General features: G+C 46.8%; 1 protein-coding gene and 2 non-coding genes across 3 annotated transcripts in view; all 3 read left to right on the top strand.

Annotated features, from left to right (window-relative positions):
• The window catches only part of LOC149335030 (uncharacterized), a 77,090-nt gene that overhangs the window by 1,017 nt on the left and 55,726 nt on the right, over positions 1–20,347 (top strand). Inside the window, exons 2-6 of the mRNA XM_089551739.1 lie at positions 5,916–6,005; positions 7,368–7,439; positions 8,312–8,377; positions 11,244–11,379; positions 15,983–16,199. Coding sequence (XP_089407865.1) covers positions 5,957–6,005; positions 7,368–7,439; positions 8,312–8,377; positions 11,244–11,379; positions 15,983–16,199 — 540 coding nt within the window. The 5' untranslated portion in view covers positions 5,916–5,956. The remainder of the gene's footprint in view (positions 1–5,915; positions 6,006–7,367; positions 7,440–8,311; positions 8,378–11,243; positions 11,380–15,982; positions 16,200–20,347) is intronic.
• On the top strand, positions 18,779–18,851 carry TRNAA-AGC (transfer RNA alanine (anticodon AGC)). The gene has a single exon. It is a non-coding gene; the product is annotated as a tRNA-Ala (tRNA).
• On the top strand, positions 19,737–19,809 carry TRNAA-AGC (transfer RNA alanine (anticodon AGC)). The gene has a single exon. It is a non-coding gene; the product is annotated as a tRNA-Ala (tRNA).

Here is a 20,347-nt window from a genome sequence, read left to right as displayed (position 1 = left end):
TGTATCCGGAGATCACCGGACGGCAGTCGAATTTTTTTGTTTCTATTGCCGTTTTTGCTATCATCAAAAGCGTTCCGCACTGGTTTTCTATTTTATTTTATTGCAAGTTTAACTGTTCGATGCGATCGACGAAAACATTTTAAAAAAAAGATTTTGCTACACATCAGAAGAGTGAAACATTACCTGGAATATTTCCATAACAGTGTCTGCAAATTTTCCAATTTGCAAAATTTTTGACCGCGAATGTTGGACATGTGTCGGTTTCACTCCTAGTCTCCCGACATGTTCTTGCCTAATTTTTCATGACATCGTCAGTTTACCAACTATACATAGATATCAGGGTTTCGGAAATAGTGGACCGGCTAAAAACCGCGTAGAGAGAGGTGTCATCAATTACACTAGATGTGACAGGAAGGAAAGCTGTGTGGTCACTCGGCATTATGATAACGAGACCAAATTACTGATAAGCAGTATCGTTTGCATGAATCTCGCCCCACTTAACAATTACATGTATACGCAGCACACCTAGGTCGTCATCTATGCACAATCCCCGAGTGCTTCGTCTAAAAGCCCCGCCTCATTGCCCAACGAGTGTCATTCACATCGTTCTGTGCTGGGTGGCCGCACGGGGAGCGTAGTACACTGTTAAAAGTGCATAGATAACGACTTGCGATAACGCTGCCGCAAATCAAGAGCATGCGTGCTTCCACCATCGCAGATTCAGAAAACCCTACCAACACACCAATTAATGCGATGTTTAAGTGGAAGATGTGAGTTAACAGTTGATGCGGATGGCGATGGATAAAATTGTTTTATACCTCAACCTGCTCTCTGGTAAACAGCACATCTTTTTCTTTGTATTTCTGTAATAATAAACACTATCAAGGCATCTGTCAGACTCACGGAATTCGCAACATGTGGCCTATACAAGCTGTTCTCTTCTTGTAGAAAATAAATTTCAATTCGATTGTCTCTGACTACTAAAGTGACCAACAGTTTGTCACGGATGGCTCACGCGTGAGAGAAATTTTGTGAATCCAACCCATGTGTCTGAATTCCTTCTTTCAAGAATACCCCCGTGATGTAGCAGGCTGTAAAGAAGAAATCCATCCCCCTCCCCCCTTGCAGGACAACTATGAAACTTTCTGACCAAAGAAGGGATAAGCTGGCCTAAATTAGAGTGTATTGATAAAGGAACACTGAGGACAGACTGAAGTTGGCTTGTATAAATTACCGCATTTTAACGATAGAGGCGCTACTTTCTCTTGAAAAAGAAGGTTTTATTAGCTATATGAAGGGTTAATAAAATAAAACGCATATGTCGCCACCATTTCCCGTTTTCACGAGCAGACTTCAGTGACGTTAATGCAGTTTTTAGTCACGGACCCGCGAGGCTCAATTACACCGCCATTCCCTTCCAAACTTTGCTCACTGAGTACAACCTTGACGCCACGAGTTTGAATCGAGTGGTGGGAAAAAAATTCCATTTCTTTAAATCCAACTTTCTCTGCAATAAATACGTCTTATGCAGCCGAGCAGACGAAAAACATAGCCAAAAAGATAAATAGAATCGATTTTTACTGGGAACAAAAATCAGATGGAGTTGTCGATCCTTAGTATCCCTTAATGACGCTGCCTTGATCAACCGAGCAGCGGTGTATCGTCACTGACCGACGCACTGCCGGAGCTAAGAGCGTGCAGAGACCGGAGGACGACTTCAAGCCCGAACGGGCGCCAGAGTCGGAAGGGACGGCTCTTGAGGAAGTCCGGGTTGTCATCGCCACGCACCGTCTGCGGTCGCTTCCATTGCGTGAGTTTTTGAGCTCCAATCTGGTGCCGGGGAGGGGGGGCCCCTCCGTCGGCGCCTGGACGCCGACGATGTCAATTGCCGGAGCCACGTCCCTTCCGATGCCGAAACTGGGCCAAGGATGAAGGGGCACTGCTGCTGCTGCTTCTGTGCATGCCAGAACGAACGCGTGCAAAAAGAGTACAAAAGCCCGGCAGCAGACCGATCGAGGCGCTTGGCAAATCTTTGGCCGCAAAGCGCGCATCATCGCCCACAGCGTCACGTTGTGCGCTTTTTAGTGTTTTCTCACTGTGTATACCGTATACAGGTAGTTCACATTGTTTAGATATTGTGTGCACATTACACATTTCGCCTTGTATTACGTTGGCACTGAACCTTAGCTGACTAGCTATTCAATAAAAAAAAACAGGAATGGATGTATTCCTATGACCTATGACCAGTGCTTTATTGGACAGAAAAATCACTTTTGTTTTGGAATCACCCGTCCACATATATGGCCGATGCCCTAGCTCGAGATTATACCTACCGAGCGGGGCACACTGACTCTACCCTCTACCCCTTCTCAACCCATTTTTCCATCCGTCAACAGATCCTCCGCATAAATAGGCGTATGTACCCCCCGCCACCTAAGACGCATCCAAACACTCACTTTCCTCAACCTCCACCACCTACACCGCAGTTACCCAAAATTATACACAGATACATGTCCTTGGTGATATCTCCACATTCACACACATTACATGGACATGCACAGCTAAACCGAACCATTTAAAGCCGCACAACGCGGCGTTGCAACACTGTAAGGTGACGCTGGCCAGCGGCAGCCAGGAAGACCAGCAGGCGCTAGTCGCCGTCGTTGCCAAAGCGTGGGCGGAAACTACTGGAGTCCTTTACTGAGTACCCTACCCACAATCCGCTGCGGTCTCTCTACACAATATACGTTTATTATCTCTCTATCTGATGAGTCATTGTGTCTTAGCGCTTCCTCACCTCATCATGACTTGCCAACAGGCACAAACTGCTGCCCTTCAAGACCTGTCTTCTTTTTGTTTCCGAACGTAGTCACGACACTGACTTTGCATTCAATAGCTAGACTGCATTAAACCTACCATGAAAGCAACAACAAACCGAACGTGAAAAATTACTGGTGCAGAAACAACGCTACTGGGATTGTATTTATCCACTTTCAAAAGATCACGTGATCCATTACACCATTCCATTACACAGCTCAAGATCCATTACGCATACAAGATCCATTACACACCTCAAGACTGAATCTGTAGCAGAGTGGAATTTGCACGTTTGTACCAACAAACGCAACAAAGAAAGAAGAACCAAGTCTTAACAATCTTGCAAAATGAGAAGAAATAAGCTCAATTGCCTGTATTCTAACAAACATGTAATTTGGCCGGATGTTCCTCTTCAGCTACTAAAAAGTTCAGACCCGGTTTCAGATTCAGGATTCAAGGAACGCGTCTCGCGCCATGTAAATAATGTCATCCGGCGACGTCCCCTCAATCTGCGCAACTATCTTACCCTTTCTGAAGAACGTGTGCTCAGCTCCCTCGTATTTCCCACGCTAGTGCTACGCCAGGAGAATTCAAAAGAGACAATGGGCAGCGCCCTGTTAGATCTAACAGAGACTGCAAGCGGCCCAATATTCACGGATAATGTAAAGATTGTTGCTCTTCAACAACAGTTAAAACATGCACCGTCGCTGTGCACAGCGTTGCGACTATTGACGAAGTTCAGCATAGCTGTAATTCACGAGTCATGGACCTGACCGAAAAGCAAGAAAAGAAGTTTCCTGGTAACTGTGATTATTCTCGTCACTCTGAGAACTATCAGCTTGCTGTGTTACCCAGTAGTCGTCTCAATGATCTTGCATAAATAACTAGCAGGTTGTCATTGGTCATTTATCGTGCTAGGCGTTTTCTGTACGACTTCAACTGGCCTTCTTACACTTCCTGAGCTTGGTACTTTAACGGTATCAAACAATTCGGCAATACTTGTTTGTTGACACATGTGAATAGTAAAAATAAATCGATGATTCGCAAACCTACACCATGTTTTCACCCTCTGCCCTAAGAGCTAAACAAACAGGCAAGAAGCACTTATCCTAGACTGAACTAACGCTTTACGTAATGCATATTGGTGCATGAACACCGCATTCGGCATTTAGAAATCCGCTTGTTCTTGTGCCGCAGTCTGTACTGGACCCAACGCTAGCCTTCTGGCTAAGGGTCTAAACAATTATTGTTTATTTTTTGGACACTGTATGCACGACAATGAAAATAAAGAAGTCATCTGAAAAAAAAAACCATGACATCATGACTTCCCAGTTTAACGGCTGAGATCTGCAAGTAGATATGATTATCGGCTTTTGAAGTGCCAACAGTGCCCCGTGTAACAAGGTGTCCAGCTATACAGAATTTGGAGTCGTTTTGTAGCTTTCTCCTACGGCTTTACGAAGAGAAAACTTTAATAATAATTACTACAGGCCTAACACCCTTACTCTACCTGGCCCCAGATATGCGCTTCCATTGTTATATACAATGGATAAAATGCAACATTATCGTGATAAAATAATGTAACTCCCATTTGGATCACAACGCTCATTACGGAAGTGGCATCTGCAGACATCCGCAAAGATTCATCGGCAGGTGGCTTCAGACATCATGCCTAGCTTTCCTGGACAACGGCAACTAACGTCATCTGTTGGCCGCCATTAGCGAACACCGCGTAACTCAAAGGGGGATATTTTATACTTGTAATTTCGTGGCAACTGTACGGTCACGAAAGATTCTTTACGAACATAGTGACTATCGTGGTCGACTTTTTCGTCTGGCCGCAAAAAATGACCTATAAAATGATCCCTGCGCTCACCCGAACTATTTCCGACGGCCATAAAAAATTGGTGGGATGTTCCAAACATTCGAAATTCCCGCGGTGATTTTGAGCCTTCAGCGCCAGGCGGCAAGTAGTGGTAGCCGTGCGAACTAGAAGTGTGTGTTCGTATTTCCTGGGCTTGTATATCAATTCGTTCCCATGAGACAAACGTACATGTATTAAGAGGCGACACACAGACCGGTTACAAATGACAGTTAGTTTCTTTTTTACTCCAGCACTAACAGACAACCGTTTCAGAAGAAAAGAAATCAAAAAGGCTAATAGGTTATGAGTTTTAGTTGTGTTTTGTGCAAAATGCGGTTGTATTACGTGCCACCAGCGCAGGCTTGAGCTGCGCAAACGCAACTTGTAATGCCGTCCTTCTTGGAACGCGTGCACGCTTAACAAGCCCGCGAGGCCTTCTCAGACCTCAAGGCAGGATGGATGGAGTCGCGCGCCGTCTTCCGGAACTTCCCGCCGACTGATTATGCACAAGGGGAAAGGAGGTGAGGCGAGAAGCATCTACGGCGCAGCATAGCGCGACTCGACGCCTGAGAGAACGCAGTCAACGACACCGCCTCGCTACCGACGTAATAAAAAGTGGAGGCACGCCAGTCGAGTGGAGAAGGACTTAACCTTTGTTAGATTGAACCTAATTCACGACAGCCCATTCGCAATGCGACGACCGTCTACTATATGGTGCCCACGCCGTTGTCTACGCTAAGGGTCTGGAACGCGTGCCATTGGCATTCACGCTATGCTGGGACGTGCCCCTTGAGCGTTTGTACTGTACGCGGAAGGACGGAGGCGCAAAAATATAATGGTGAAAGAAATTAATTAGTACTTTGATGCAAGTTAGTTGGTTTGACCTCGAGTGCACATATTCGTGCGGAACAGACGAGTAATACGTACGACAGGTATGCACATAACTCGGAATTTAGGGCTTCACACACGCGTATTACGCGACCCCATAACACTGAGTGTGTTATGATGGGATGTCGAAATTGGAACAGAATCAAAATTGCAGTAGATTGAAGAGTGAAAGAAGAGTGATTTCACATTTGATCTGCATAAATTAAATTTATCGCCTCTTAATTTTTTCATCCACACCCCGAAACACGTTCGTCGGCTCAAGTTCCCCTCCGCGTCTTCTGCAGTTCTGATGAGGTGGGTATTCTGGGCGATCACGCAGTGTTCCCCATTCTCCTCTACTTTGCAGCGCGTCGGCGCCGCCTACCCAGTGGACGCTGCTCAGAGAACATGCTGTCCGCCCTATACTGCCTGACGGCGGCAGTGCTGCTATTCACAAGTAAGCGAAAAAACTAGTAACGCGCCCCAGTTATTTACAACCAAACACTGTATATAGCGCGGCTTGAATTTTTTTTTCTATATTGTATCTATTGAAGCCGACATAAACAGCAATACAAACAAAACGCTGAAGTTAACGTGAAGCAGTTTAGCGTCGTTAGGTTTAAACCAAAGGTGGAAAATACGAAGAACATCCGGTCATCGCAAAGCTGATCGTGAGTAACGTGCACATTCCAAGTGAAGGAGGTCAAGGTCAAGGCTTCAGCGATACCTCCATACTTTTTTTTTTTTTCCAGAGCAATTATTTTTCTTTCTTCAGAGACATCGCGTAATGCTGTCGGAATGACGTCACGAGTCTGTGGACCAAAGAATAATTGCATATTGTGACGTAATCACTGTAGTGAGTGATCGTTATGGGCTGCTTGAATTAACAGCGCAAGGTCATGGGCTTTGACGTAAAGACTCTCACGGCCAATCGGGATTTTTATCAGTGGACATCGGGGGTTTGCTTCGAACGTCTCCTGTAACGCTATCACGATAAAATTCGCAAATCTGCGTTTCGGAGGCCCTTTTCTGGCCTGCGGCGAGCACAGTGTTGCCCATTCTTCTGAAATGCACCGCAGACGAAAGAGACGTTCAAAAAGAGGGCTGTTGAGGCCACCTTCGACATTTTTAAATTTTGGCCGGCAAATAAGACGCTAGCAGTTTAGAAAATAATTTTATTTACGTCGCTTTTTTGAATAACTACCTCGCGCACCAATCATACAACAGCACGTTTTTCTTCCAATTTCGGTATTCTCCTAACACCAAGTACACACAAGCTTGCTTGTGAGCACTTGGTGGACACAACATGTTAGAACGTAACTGCGTCCCAATTTAAGCTGATCTGTATCGATAGATGTTTCTACTGAAAAGGTAACTTTTATAACTTAGAAAATACCATTCTATAAGGTTTTAAGTTCGAAAAATATCCGCAGCCCAACACAACATGGCGCCAGTTTTGCACCCCTCAACAATGTCAGTGCATGTTAAAGAACTCCAGGGTGGTCGAAATTTCCGGAGCCCTTCATTACGGCGTCTCTCATAGCCTGAGCCGCTTTGGGACGTTGAACCCCCACAAACCTAAACCAAATCAATCTCAACAAATGCTTTACTGCATTAAAGTCTTGAAATAAGTGTTCCTACCAAAAAAACTGAGCGGAATGTTCGGTTGGAATCTAACGGTTATATGATAGACGGGGCCAGTTAAGCCACAGCGCCTTGGCTTCTTTTACGACGTTTCTTGCGAGAACAAACCGAACCTCAGAGAGTAACCCCTTGGTTGTCGCGTGCTCTGGCTGATTCCGTCTCGTCATTTTCGCAGTCGTGCGAGGACAGACCGACAACGACCTGTTTGTCATCGAAGAGACGATAACCAGGCTGCCACCAGAGTATGGTAAGTCTGTCTGACGTCTCACTTTCCTCGACCATGCCAAGTCCCTCCTCGCCCCTGCCCCATTTCCATAATCATGCTCGGCTGCACGGACATGAAATGACGACGAACGCAAGTATTTTTCATTACCGGAAACTTCGCAGTGTTTGTTTTAGGAAAGTTAGAGCGAGACGCAAGGCCCGAGCTGCGTGCAACGGGGTGGTCACGTGATCGCACGCCCACAGGGTGCTCCCGTGCCCCCTCCCTTCCCCTCGCCCTATTTCCCTCCCTCCGGTCACGCTTGGCCACAGGGACACCTTTTGGCGACGACGACGACAAACACGCCTTGACCAGGAACCTCCACGTTAACAGCTAGCGCTGTAGAAATAATAACTGACTGTCTTCGCAGATCACTAAGGTCTAGTAAGCGTTGTGTCATTGTAAAGGCGGTGACGTAAAATTTGTATTTATCTGTGCAACGCTATGGAACCAAAATTGCATTACCGGATATTTTCTGCGATAAATTTAAAGTAAAGCGAAACTCAAGTGCACCGTAGTTTTATACTGGCATATAGTGCTTGTATCGATTTTTATTTTCCTAGCGGAACAACATATTCGCGCTAAATAAATAAGAGAAAGTGCTTCTAATTTTACTTTTTCTTTACGAGTAATGTGTTTGATTAGTGTAAGACGAGCAATGATCCCGTCGCTAGCAAATAGCTCGAAAGTTGCTACAAAAAAGAAGCTTATTAGGCAGCTTACTCTAGAAGCGGCTTATAATGGCCTACATGCTGTGTTTGTAATAGAATCTACAATATTTTCTATCATTAAATCAGCAGCAGTGTTTTCAGCTAACTCCTGCCGGTTTAATGTGACGCGGTGGATTCATCTTGCAGACAACACGGAAAACGAGGTCACCGAGGTCTGTCCGCGAGCGAAGCCCGGGCAAGATGACCTTCCAGGTATGTGGAGACAGTTTTTAAAGCGTACCACATGGCTGAATTCAAGGAAAGGTTGATGACGGAGTTGGCAGTATGGAAGCTAATCCCATCACCTGTACCCGTCGACATGTTGAAGCGCTTCTGGAGTTTAAGCTTCAAAAGCGGCTCGTTGTATTGATAGCCTATGGACTATGATACAACTATTTGCTTGACTGAGAGGTTAGCGCAAATTTTTTCACGGTAATATTTTTTGCACGTGCGTATGAAATTTTCGCTAATATTTCTCGCTTTGCGCCGTCAGATAAAAAGAAAAAAAACGTCCTGGTCATGGGAAGTAGCATACGATGAAATCTGTTGCCAAATAGACTAGAATGAATTCAAATGGAAAACGAATGCGCTGTTGTCTCCTATCTTCACCTTGATCCTTTGCACTGCCGACTATAGCCGGACGCAATTCGTGAAAGAAGCGCCAGACGCTCCTCAAAGGAGATCCTATAAAGCCAATGCCGTTGTCTGATTGTCGTGATATCGTAGTTAATCCCATTGCTTCTGCTAGAATGACATCGCAGAGGGCTGGGAGGTGCAGGGGGTCAACCGTGACGTCACAGCGATCGGTTGACGCCATTGGCTCGAGGGCCGCCTTTGATGGCATTCGACGCTTTATTCTTAAAGGGAGACTGAAGCACTTTTATTGGAAATCAGGCTGGCAGCGGCGTCCTATAGTTTTTCATGCTGTATGCTCGAATATCGCATCCATATAAGGCAAAAACAAGCGCGAATTGCCTTTTTTAGCAGAAATATGCGGCCTCTGCCGCGGGGCACGCCGCGCGGCGCGCCGCCGCCCGTGATTGGTCAAACGAGGTCGTGACGTCACTTTGAGGACTGGAGAAGCTGCCGATGCGGATCCGGCGCTGCGCTGAGTGCAGATCGCAGCTTTCCGTGGCGTTGTAAAAGCGAATATGGCGACTATTTTTTTACTGACCTCTAAAGAAAAGTATACTACAGTTTGTTCATTCCACGTATCACCTGAAAGCAAAAAAGACACGAGCAAAAAATTCAACGCCTAGCACAAGCATACGCTAGCGTGAAAGACACGTACGCAGATCATGCGTAAAAGGTGCCAGCACAACCTCGGCTGGTATTCTCGGAAAGGAAGGGGTGCGAACAATACTCACGCCAATTACCACCACCGGACGCCTCCTGGCTCGCCCGAAAGAGCGTCATCCTAAAGAAAAGGCCCAAAGCGCTGTGTAGAAAAAATCCTATTCTCACTACCCGGCGTAGGTTGGGGCAAGAAAGTATTTCAAGGAAACGATGAAGCAGCACAAAGCTGATGTCAAAATTAGCGAAGCGCAGTGGCCAAGCACTGCGAGGCATGTGACCACAGGATATTGAAGGAATCACTGTGCGCTGGAAACCAAGCTAAATACGCTCACAAGGCTGCTGCTTCACTCGTGGCGCGTTCAGCAGATGCCAGAAAATATTAATCGCTGCCTCGGAAACGTTCGCCCTTCTTAGATTTGCAGTTTAGGTTCAGTGAAGTAGTGGCCAACTATATGTGTGTTTAAAAGCCAAGCTAGCTGCAACTCGTTCGCTGCCACAACTTGAAGAAGAAACCGACTAAGGTTGCGAGACATGATGTTTTTTTGCAAAAACTTCGTTGGCATTCATTTCTCTGCTAATTTGCATCCGAAATCAGAACGTCGAACGCTTTCATTTTAATCGCTTAGATACGATTAAACGAGATGCCGCATATGAAGAGCTTCAATGCTTGCTTGCTTTGCTTTATTGTGTTTTGCTTTGCTTGCTTGCTTGGACACGTCGAACCGAGTTCAAAATCACTAACCGAGCCTTGCTGAGCACGCCTCAGGTGGTCTGGCCGCACCTATAAGCTGAGAAGAGCAACACATGCTTGAGCCTCTATTAGGTTTCTGCAGGGGCGTGTTTCTAGTAAGCATGTTTCTGCTTTTAGAAGAGGCGCTTCTTCGAAATGATGACACGCCTCTCATGCGCGAGGAAATGAAAGGAACTGCGTCATGGTTCAGCCGCGACCGAAATCTCCAGAGATCACATTAGGGACAAGCTCTGCATGTAGCCGGTGTCACGAAAGTGCTTCGAGCAGAGTACGCTTGCTTTGGTCGGCTTGAATTCTTCGTCAAAGCAGCGAGCGCTTGCGCTGCGAGCGTATGATCTTGCGGAAAACAGTGGAAGACGACACAGCCGCGGGCGTAGTTGTTCGTGGACACGAAAGCAGAGTAGTACCTCGTGTTGAATCTGATTCTCAAGGTCGGCTGACACGCTTTGTACGTCACAACGCACGCAGTACGAGGAACAACGCATGCAGCACGAGAAACAACGCGCGCTGAAAGCTCTCTCGGGTGCGCCGAATTATCCCCGGCTCCTCAACGTGACGTTACGTTGGCCGACATGGACGAGGTTTCCCTCTCCGCTGTTCTCCTCTTCTGCGGTCGCGCGCGGCGCGGGAGATTTAAACATCGCGTTTTTAATTGGCGATTGCGCCACTGTTTTGGCCAAAATCGAAAAAATAATTTCACAGACGTGATCAGCAATGACACTACTTCAAAACCCTAAAAAATTAGCTGATTCTAAAACCGCCTCAGTCTCCCTTTAAGTTGTATCCGACTGTAGACACGTCGCGCCAACTATTACACAAAGCTGTCCTAATTAACTTCACTTCTAGTACTTCGGGCACAGCTAATTGTTCGCAAAGTGTGTGTGTTTCGTTCTGTCTTTACCCTGTTGCGCTGCACATTAAGTGGTCCTTGGAATTGTAGGCGGACGCTATATGAAGAACAACAAAAAGCAGAGCAGAGCGCCACGTTGCCAATTTCCTCCTCTCCTCTGCCTCTCTCCTTCGTGTGAGCAGGCTTCGACATGATCCGCAAGTTCCGGCTGGACGATGTGCAGTTTGACTTCCCGGGCGTCCGGCGGGTCATCGGTTCCAACAGCCTCCAGACGGCCTACAGGCTCTCCAGGAAGGCTGAGCTCGTCTTGCCCACCAGGTATGCGTACAGACGAGCCCTCGTGGTTTCTTTTATTCGTACTTCGTAGTTGCCTCTGGCCACATAATGCACGATGCTAGTTGCGCTACATTCCCGATCACGCCTACTTAATCAGAGAAAGAAAATGGACGGAGTGATGAAGAAAGTAAAAGCGCCGTAGCTGTTTCACTCAGAGTAGGGGACAGTCATGGGTCAAGAGGCAGAGATGCAGGGGGGACATAAAGAATCGAAGGAACTCACTTCTGTTCAGAAGTTTTTAGGACACATATGGTTTGCTTTCTGTCGAGTAGTTGAGAGCTTATGGCTTCTATAAGCACTAGATATCTGTGAGGTGAGAACTGTCGTCCTCATTTTTCATGATATTTCGGTCCTCAGGGGTCATATAAGAGCGCCGCCACAGAGCTCAAGATAAACCATGTGGAATGAAGACTGTTGGCCCATACAATCTGCACCACGGTACGGGACCCATACCTTCCGTCCCATACCATGTGCGATATGGACGCGCGTGAGTGGGTGGACACAAGTCACTTCGTGGTCGGAATAGTGGTGTTGCAATTCACACTGGACGCCTGCATCATGAACACGCCTTTGGAAGCATTACAGAGAAAACGAGAGTGCAATAGGAAAAAAAACACAGAAAGAGCAACTACGAGTGTGCTCGGATGAGTACCCTACGACTTGGCAATGAGGATTAAGAGCTAGAAGAATGAGCACGAGTTGAAATTACGACGAGTTGAAGTTTGTTCACGTGACTTGTGTGCGAGGAAGTCAATGAAAACCGCAGTGCTTCACACTTGCACAAAACCTAAACGCTTTATCTGCCGACTAGTCATCAGTCAGCTAAAGTGGTAGCACTGCACCGGAATGCACCCAATTCATACGCCAAGCGAGGTACGCGTGAGCCAGTTTTCATACCACCGCAGATGTAAACCGCTCCGCGTAGCTGCGCTCACTTGAGACGCAAGGACGAACGGGTATATAACGAAGCGGAGCTATTCACACGCCTACGCACGCGGGCAAGCTAACAGAACGAAGAGTCCCGACCTTCGTCTCATATGGCCATTTACTTCCAACACCTGCACAGCACACTTTTACAGCCCAGCTGTTCAGCGCCCATTTTCTGGGTTTCGCGGCGATGTCGTCGTTGTTCCTGTAAGAGGGTGAGGAAGAAAGGTCAGAGGAGGAGGGCATAGAGAGAGTGAAAGTGCTCCGAAAAAGGAGGACAGAACAGGCGTTGAGAAGTTCGTGAAAAAAAAAATGGTTCTGAGGGAATAAGAGGCGCACTGCCACATTTCTGGGTGGACAACCAGCCACGTCGTGAGGGAAAGTATGAAGGAGAGAGTGAATGGAGAAAGTGAGAATGAAGTGCCGTAGTGAATGGCTCCTGAATAACTTCAGGCACCTGGGGATCCCTGACGCGCACTGACATCGCACGTTCTTGGGGCTCGATGGGCGCGATCGTAAAAGGATGAGGAGGAAAGGTGAAAGTAGGCAAAATAGGCACGAAAGTAGGTGAAAACAGGCACGTTCGAGCACACTCCACGCTCGTAAATCACGTGACTAATCGGCGCATCTGATTGCTGTAACTAGGTGGGTCTAAGGTGGCCGCATTGATGATAGAACAAGAGGTCAGAATAGGTGAAAAGAGGTTCGTGGGGTGCAAAAGAGCCAGAATGGCACAACGTATGCAATTGTTGCGCTGCAGCGCAGCATTAATTAGCTTGACAAACAAAGTCAAATGCCTTTATGAGGAAGCATATTCGTATAGATTTTTTTTTCTCATCATTAACAGAGGAACCATTTCGGCGAAGAACGTGCAGCTCTTGAGTTACTGGATGACGACTCATTTGCAGCGTGGTTTGAATACATGTGAAAGCGCGCAGAAGATACATGCTCGAAAATGTAGGGCACGGACATATAGGGTGCATATAAAATTGATATTAGTTCTTGAAACAGACAGCAGTGTAAACATTAGAGACATGCGACGATCGCGGTTTCAGCCGCATAAACTTAATACGAGTGCCACTCTTTTCTCACACAAATTAACAACGAAACCAACTATACAGTGATGCTGAAGCGGAGCTAGCATCATGACCAGCGCCGCCGGCGAAGAGGCTAAAGCTGGTAGCGCAAACGCTCGAGAGTTTGCGAGAACTCTGGGACCTACGCCTCCGCCGCTCCGTCCGCCCTCTACTGGACGGAGCCTCAACATATATGTGATCGTGGTCGCCCATCTGCCGTTTATAATGAGTGTCCTTCACTTCTTCCTATTCTGCAGCAGTCTCCAATAAAAAATAAAAACTGCGCAAACAAGACGGGAACAAAAGAACGCACGAAAGCGACTCAGTGCGCACGGAATTCCAACTGTAGTATTCGTGGGAGCGAATTCATAGGCTGTAGTGCATGCAAGAAAAACCCGAATCCACAACCACCGTTGTCACTCGCGCATGTTAAAAGAGTTAATTTCGCACTGCCTTCTAAAAATTTATCGCAGTCAGTAAACAAAACACGATAAGTCCAGTGACGTATCGTTGCTGAAATCATTAAACTACACCACACCCAGGCGTGCACGTAACGCGTTATAAGTATTTATTACTTGTAGTTACTAGTTTCTATAACCTGTAGTACTAACTTGTAATTAGTAGTGTATTTATTTGTAATTACTATTTTATAATAAATTACATTTCCTTCGAATTTCGTGATGACTTGATTACTTCTTGTACGGTGTAATGTTCTGGGTAATCCAATAATTTTTTCCCAGTAATCGGTTACTAGTAATCTACTACATTTGTTTTAAAAAAATTGTAACCAGTGGTTCTAGAAGATATTGCTAGATGATGTCCGCATATGCAAGCCCAAGCGGCCTGCATTTCACTAGCCCCGTGTTGCGCCCTTCATATTTCACCACTACAGAACGACGGAGTGTCGAGTTTATTTAACTTGGGCTTTGTCCCTTCAGAGCTCAAACAACGGCGAAGAGCGGCACTTTGCGTAACTTCGAGGTGGTGCGCAGCGCCTCCGTACGTTATAACAACGCACTTCACTCCGGAGCGTACATCGAGATACTCTTCTGTGTCGCTACTGATGTGCTCGTAAGGAAGAGTGGAAGAAATGCCGGAAGCAACTTCGAAATACAAAAGCAGATGAAATTACCAAAGTGTGTACTGCAACAGACTATAGCCAAAGGGAGTCACAACAGATCATTCTCATGCATATATATTTGTGTTATGCTAATAAAATATGGATGGAAAATAACGTAATAGTTATCCATTGCTTCTTTGTAATTGTTCCGTTACTTTTCACACGCTGTAAAATTGACCACTGAAATCAGCTATATTTCAGACGAATTGACTGCGATTGTGATCGATTACTTGTTTTCTGTAACCTGTAAAAGACTGACCGCACCACTGGAAACACGACTGGAAACTATTACACTATACCCTTAAGGCGGAGCTTGAGTTTCCCCTCCAAAAAAATTCGCATTTTTTTTTTTTTTGCTTTCATGCATGTGAACCAACAATCCATCCCTCCAATAGCTGGACGACATACGCGGGTTTTGATTAAGTGCTGCGTAGCCTAAATGACTGAAAAGGTCTGACAGCGTGATAAAAAAAAATGGCTGAGGCTTAGCTAAGGTTAAGCCTAGTCAGATGCGAAGCATATTGATGGCTAGGCTTGGTAATACATGGCTTTCCTTGGTTGAATACTTGGTCATTTTAATACAACCACTAGAAGTGTAGCAAGGATTGCCGTGGCAGCTATATACGGGATCATCGGTGAATTCAATGCAGAGTGTACAACCGCTGCCCCAGCACCGGCTACAACAGCATTCTTGGCACCCATGGAAAGTACATTGGAAACACCCTTAGTTATTCCACCACCGCCACCATTCCCTATAGGCTGTCAGCTGCAGCGCCTCTGATGTGGAGCCTCCACCGCCGCGGCCGACCGCGCGAGCCGGCAGCCCATCTCTCCTCTGCTGTGACGTCATGTTGTCACGTGGTGTCACGTGGTCACGCTAAAGGTCAATGGTAGCTCCACCGCCGCGCTCGACGGGCTGTAGTGTAGCTCTAGTAATATGCTTCGCATAAAAATACAGGGGCACTGTGGCGATCTAAAATGCGTGAGGCGAAAGCCTTTCCACGATACTTTGGTTGCTCAGCCGTATGGGGCGGCTATGGGGTGACTTGGATTGGCTAGTTATGACTAATCATGGGTCATGACTAGTCATTGGTCATGACTAATTAGTCATGACACATGACTAACTGATCATGACTAACTACTGATGATTGGCCAATGACTAACTAGTCATGACTAACCAGCCATGACTAACTAGTTATTACTGGTAATGACTAGTTAGTCATGACTAAGTAGTTGATGACTAACTAGTCATTATTTGTTAATGACTAACTAGTCATGGCTAATTATTTGCTGGCTGGCTAATGACTAGTTAGTCATGACTTGTGACTAATGACTAGTTATGACTTTCACTTCAAATGTAACGGACGTACGGGCAGAGTCATGGCCGCGAGTATGAGCCATTAAAGGCTTTCGCCTTAAAAGACGCGACCCACTGACTCGTCTACCCGTTGCGCCGTCGCAGGGCCGTGTTTCCGCGCGGCCTTCCCGAGGAGTTCTCGTTCGTGGCGACGTTCCGCAAGCGGAGCAGCCGCACCGACCCCTGGTTCCTGATCCGCGTCACCGACGTCCAGGGCACGGCGCAGTTCGGCCTCAACGTGCTCTCCAGGAAGAACCGGCTGGACTTCTTCGCCCAGGACATCACCGGAAACAGGCAGACGCTGCGCTTCAAGAACGTCCGGGTAAGCCATGCACACACGACGCAAAACGTATGGATGCGTATAAGCCACGCATACTCGCCGAAAAGACAGCATCGACCATAAGTACATATTCTTTCCTCCTTAGAATAAGATAGTCGGTCAAGCAGTTGGTACCACTGTCAAGTTATCGCAACCGCATATAATACAATTCCGGACGCTTTTATTAAAGCGTTCATGCAGTGGCCTTGAAAGTTGCTATAAAATGCTAGTATTATGAAGAATACAGGCCATTTTGAAGTCCTTGAAAGTGAGCCGAACAATTTACAAACTTTTTTTTTTTTTTCCAAATCTCCACTGCCGCGCTGCAAAGCGACGTCCGGTGCCGGTTTCTCGAGCGAATCCTACCAGATGACGTCATAGAGCTCGCGTGGCATTAGTGGTGCGAGGCTGAAGCGTCGCACCGCAGCTTTTAGTACCAAAAACAATCAAGAATCACTGCATGTCACCTTGCAAAGTAAATTGATCTGATCTAGAGCAATGCCTTCCGAAAGTACTTGCGCTCACCAAAACGGGCAAAGAATGTAATCAACATATCACTCTGCTTAATTTCACAAACCCTCTTTCGTAACAAGGATCATGAAGCATCCGGTATTACATGACCGGTTTCCAGCATCCGAATATATTTCTTGAAGTTGTTTCTTCATCTCTCGTATTCTCCCCGGAATTAGCGGCGTGGCTAATATATTTCTTCTACTTTCGTTTTGGTGCGTTCTTCAACAATTAAGTATTGCAACGATCGCAGTAGATTGACTCTTACTGAAATACAGCGCAGTTACGTTCATCCTGCTGTACTTCATATGGTCCTATTGGTTATTAGAATTGGTTAAAAACACAGATGATGAGATAACAAACAACGCTAGCGCGCCCAGTTTGGTTATATTATTTTTATGGGGTGCACGGAGCGCCTCACTGAAGACACGCATAGGAGCGGCCCTCTCAAACGCTGCCCCTTTACACACCTGTCTGGAGCGCACAGGTGGTGCGCTCCGTAATGGGGTGGTGGCATTTACGACTGCCTCAGGGCACCAAACAAGGCCGTACTGATCGTGCACTGCCAGCTATAGACACGACTTCAATAACAGCGCAACACCACACAATGACGAAAGAGGAGAACACGCACGAGCAATAAGTGTGTGTTCTTCTCTCTCGTCATTGTGTGTTGTCGCTTCATGCGAGTCATGTGTTGTCAACTTTTCCAAACTGCCACTTTATTAACCTATATGGACAGTCTGTAGGCACCCATTGCAAAGGTGGGCAGTTAAAAATTCTTAGAGTGAAGTTAAAAGGCGCCTTTGCATTTTGTTTATAACATAGATATTAAGGGACTGTGCCCTTTCAAAAGTAGGTGATCTGCATCGTCAATAACTTGCACTGTGGCGACTATGTATTTACAACAGGTAAACAGAGGCAGCCCCCTCTAATCTAGATATTCTGTACGCGACCAAATTTCAAAGGCCCTCGCTTACACCAAGTGCGCCGCTTCGAACGCTCGATGTCCAACCGCGCGGCACGCTGCCAACGAGTACTTCTCTCACGAATAGTCAATACACAATAAGCTTACTTCCCAGATTGAGCTGGAGGGATTCCTAACAAAAAGCTGTCTGTGCAGCTTCATTGAGTCCAGGAAACCCTCACATCCAGTAGCATAGGAGTGGTACAGGAAACTTTACAACTATAGATGGATACAACTCAAGAACGATGTGGCAGATTCCCCCTCAAATGATGCCCTCCAGCCAACGGCGTCGACCAATCTTCTTGACACCTTGATTAATTCGATGAAGCCGCGGTTAATCCACTTTCATCCGTCACCCCAGGAAATTTCACGCTATCAGGTTCGAGGGAATTGACCATGACGTGACGAGAATCGGTCGACGCCATTGAATGGAGTTTCTTTTAGGGACATTTGCCGTTTCCTTTCTTTAGTTGTATCCGACTATAGTCATACATACAGTAGACACTTTCAATAAAACATGCCCAGCCGCGGTGGCTCAGTGGTTACGGCGCTCGGCTGCTGATCCGAAAGACGCGGGTTCGATACCGGCCGCGGCGGAGGCGAAATTCTAGAGGCCCGTGTACTGTGCGATGTCAGCGCACGTTAAACATCCCAGGTGGTCGAAATTTCTGGAGCCCTTCACTACGGCGTCCCTCATAGCCTGAGTTGCTTTGGGACGTTAAGCCCAAATAAATTAAACCAATAAAATAATCATTGTAATGCAGCACGCTCATTTACCGTGTTCAATGAACAGAATAAATAAAAAACATGCAAACTATCATGCAACTGCACAAAAATACTGATTCTTCCAATAGGCGCGTACTGCCTTCTTTTTTTGTCTATACAATAAAATAAACGCGGTGAGGAAAAGAGTCGATGCGATGCAGTAACACGCCGACCGCAACGACCGGTCTACGGTGTGTGCACAAAGGAGGCGACACGTCGGTGACCTTACGTAAGCGCTGGCTACGCGCACAGCCACGTACTGCTGTTCCCGCCGGTCCACCAACCGGGAAAACGGGGTCAGTGGAGTGAGCGCGCGCTCTCGCGCGCCAGTTCGATCCCGTCCGGGGGTGTAGCTCAGATGGTAGAGCGCTCGCTTAGCATGCGAGAGGTACTGGGATCGATACCCAGCACCTCCACTGACTGTTTTTTTTTTCTTGCAGTGACATTATTTCGTTGCGCTGTGCCTGCCATTTTGCCAGGTCTAGTCACCCTTTAGCCATAAACATTCTTCCTAGTTAGATTTTTTTTCGGCCACTATAATGCTTCGGTTTAGCTCTGGAGACGGCAAGGGGATTGTTATTGCCCACTGCTTCTGCCTTTCGTCTTTTTAGTCACGTCAGTCAAATAAGATTAAGAGAGACACATGGCACACGGCTAGAGGTTATATGACGCCCCTGTTTGCCCTGTATCATGCTTCTGTCGTGTGTGTTTTCTTCGCATTGCTAGTTTATAGACTGTACACATGAAGACGACCGCTGCCAGAAAAACGACTGGCCAGCTATACTTGTTCAATACTGAGTCGTGTTTCAGCCTATATCCGCTGGCATATGGCTGATTAACAACCAGCCAGGTTTATTCAGGGCGCGGGCCATCCTTTTGTTGCGCTCGTCAGTTCGACAGCGTAGGTTTGCGTCCTGTTTCAACTGGATAAGCACAGACAAGCCTACAGAAGAAGCTCCTCGAACGGCATGCAGGCCGTTGTTGCCGCCGGCAAGCCTGTGAAAAGCCTCGCCCTCTACCCTGCCTTGAAATGGTTCTTGGTGGGAACAATGCCTAGTGACTGCATGGGATAAGCATCATTAGCAAAGCTTCCTCTCATTAATCGGTCAGTACCCTGTGTGCATACAGGAATGGACTACGTATACAACTGCCGTCCCTCAGGGTCGCGATTGCCGACTTGACGGCGGCGCGCTGCCAAGTTTTCCGGAACTGTGTCGACAGAGAGAGGCCCTGACAACTCTCTCCCGTTCGATCCCATTCACTGCTTTATATTTCCTTCGATTCCGCAGTGTTCTTCGTCCGGGGGTGTAGCTCAGATGGTAGAGCGCTCGCTTAGCATGCGAGAGGTACTGGGATCGATACCCAGCACCTCCACTGACTGTTTTTTCAATTTTTTTGGGGTGGCTATCAAGTTAGAAGTCGTCAGGACAGACTTCCATACCAGCCCTCCGTTTTGCTTATCGCACCTTCAGAACCACGCCAACCTGCAGAGCTGCTTCTTCGTCCTTCCGTACTCTGTCTATGCGATTTCTTCGAAGCTATGGCGAATCACTGAACCGCATGCATTTTCTAAATATAAGCTCAAAAACTTCATCTCCACTCGCCATGCATCTTTCAATCACGTTCCCTGAGAAACTGGAGAAGGTAATTGCAGATACCCCTAACTCTCACCGCTCAGTACATCTGGCAGTAATTTTGATGGCAATCTTCCGTCTCTTGAATAAAGACAGACCTTGCGCCTCATATCAGTGCCGACTGCTGAACGCGTAACCAGGAGCCAAGTAACGGATTCACGTCACACATGCAAGACAATCTACTCTACGTTCTTCCAATGTCTTACACGTGAAATGGCTTTATTTCCTTGCGCATAAACGTCTTATTGTGCGGGAGAACAGTGGCTTGCCAATATCGA

This window comes from Amblyomma mixtum, chromosome 7 (genome assembly GCF_055824585.1).
Source record: "Amblyomma mixtum isolate Tamu chromosome 7, ASM5582458v1, whole genome shotgun sequence".
Lineage (NCBI taxonomy): Eukaryota > Metazoa > Arthropoda > Arachnida > Ixodida > Ixodidae > Amblyomma > Amblyomma mixtum.
The sequence above is the reverse complement of the archived record's forward strand: the minus strand, read 5'-3'. Positions and strand labels throughout refer to the sequence as shown.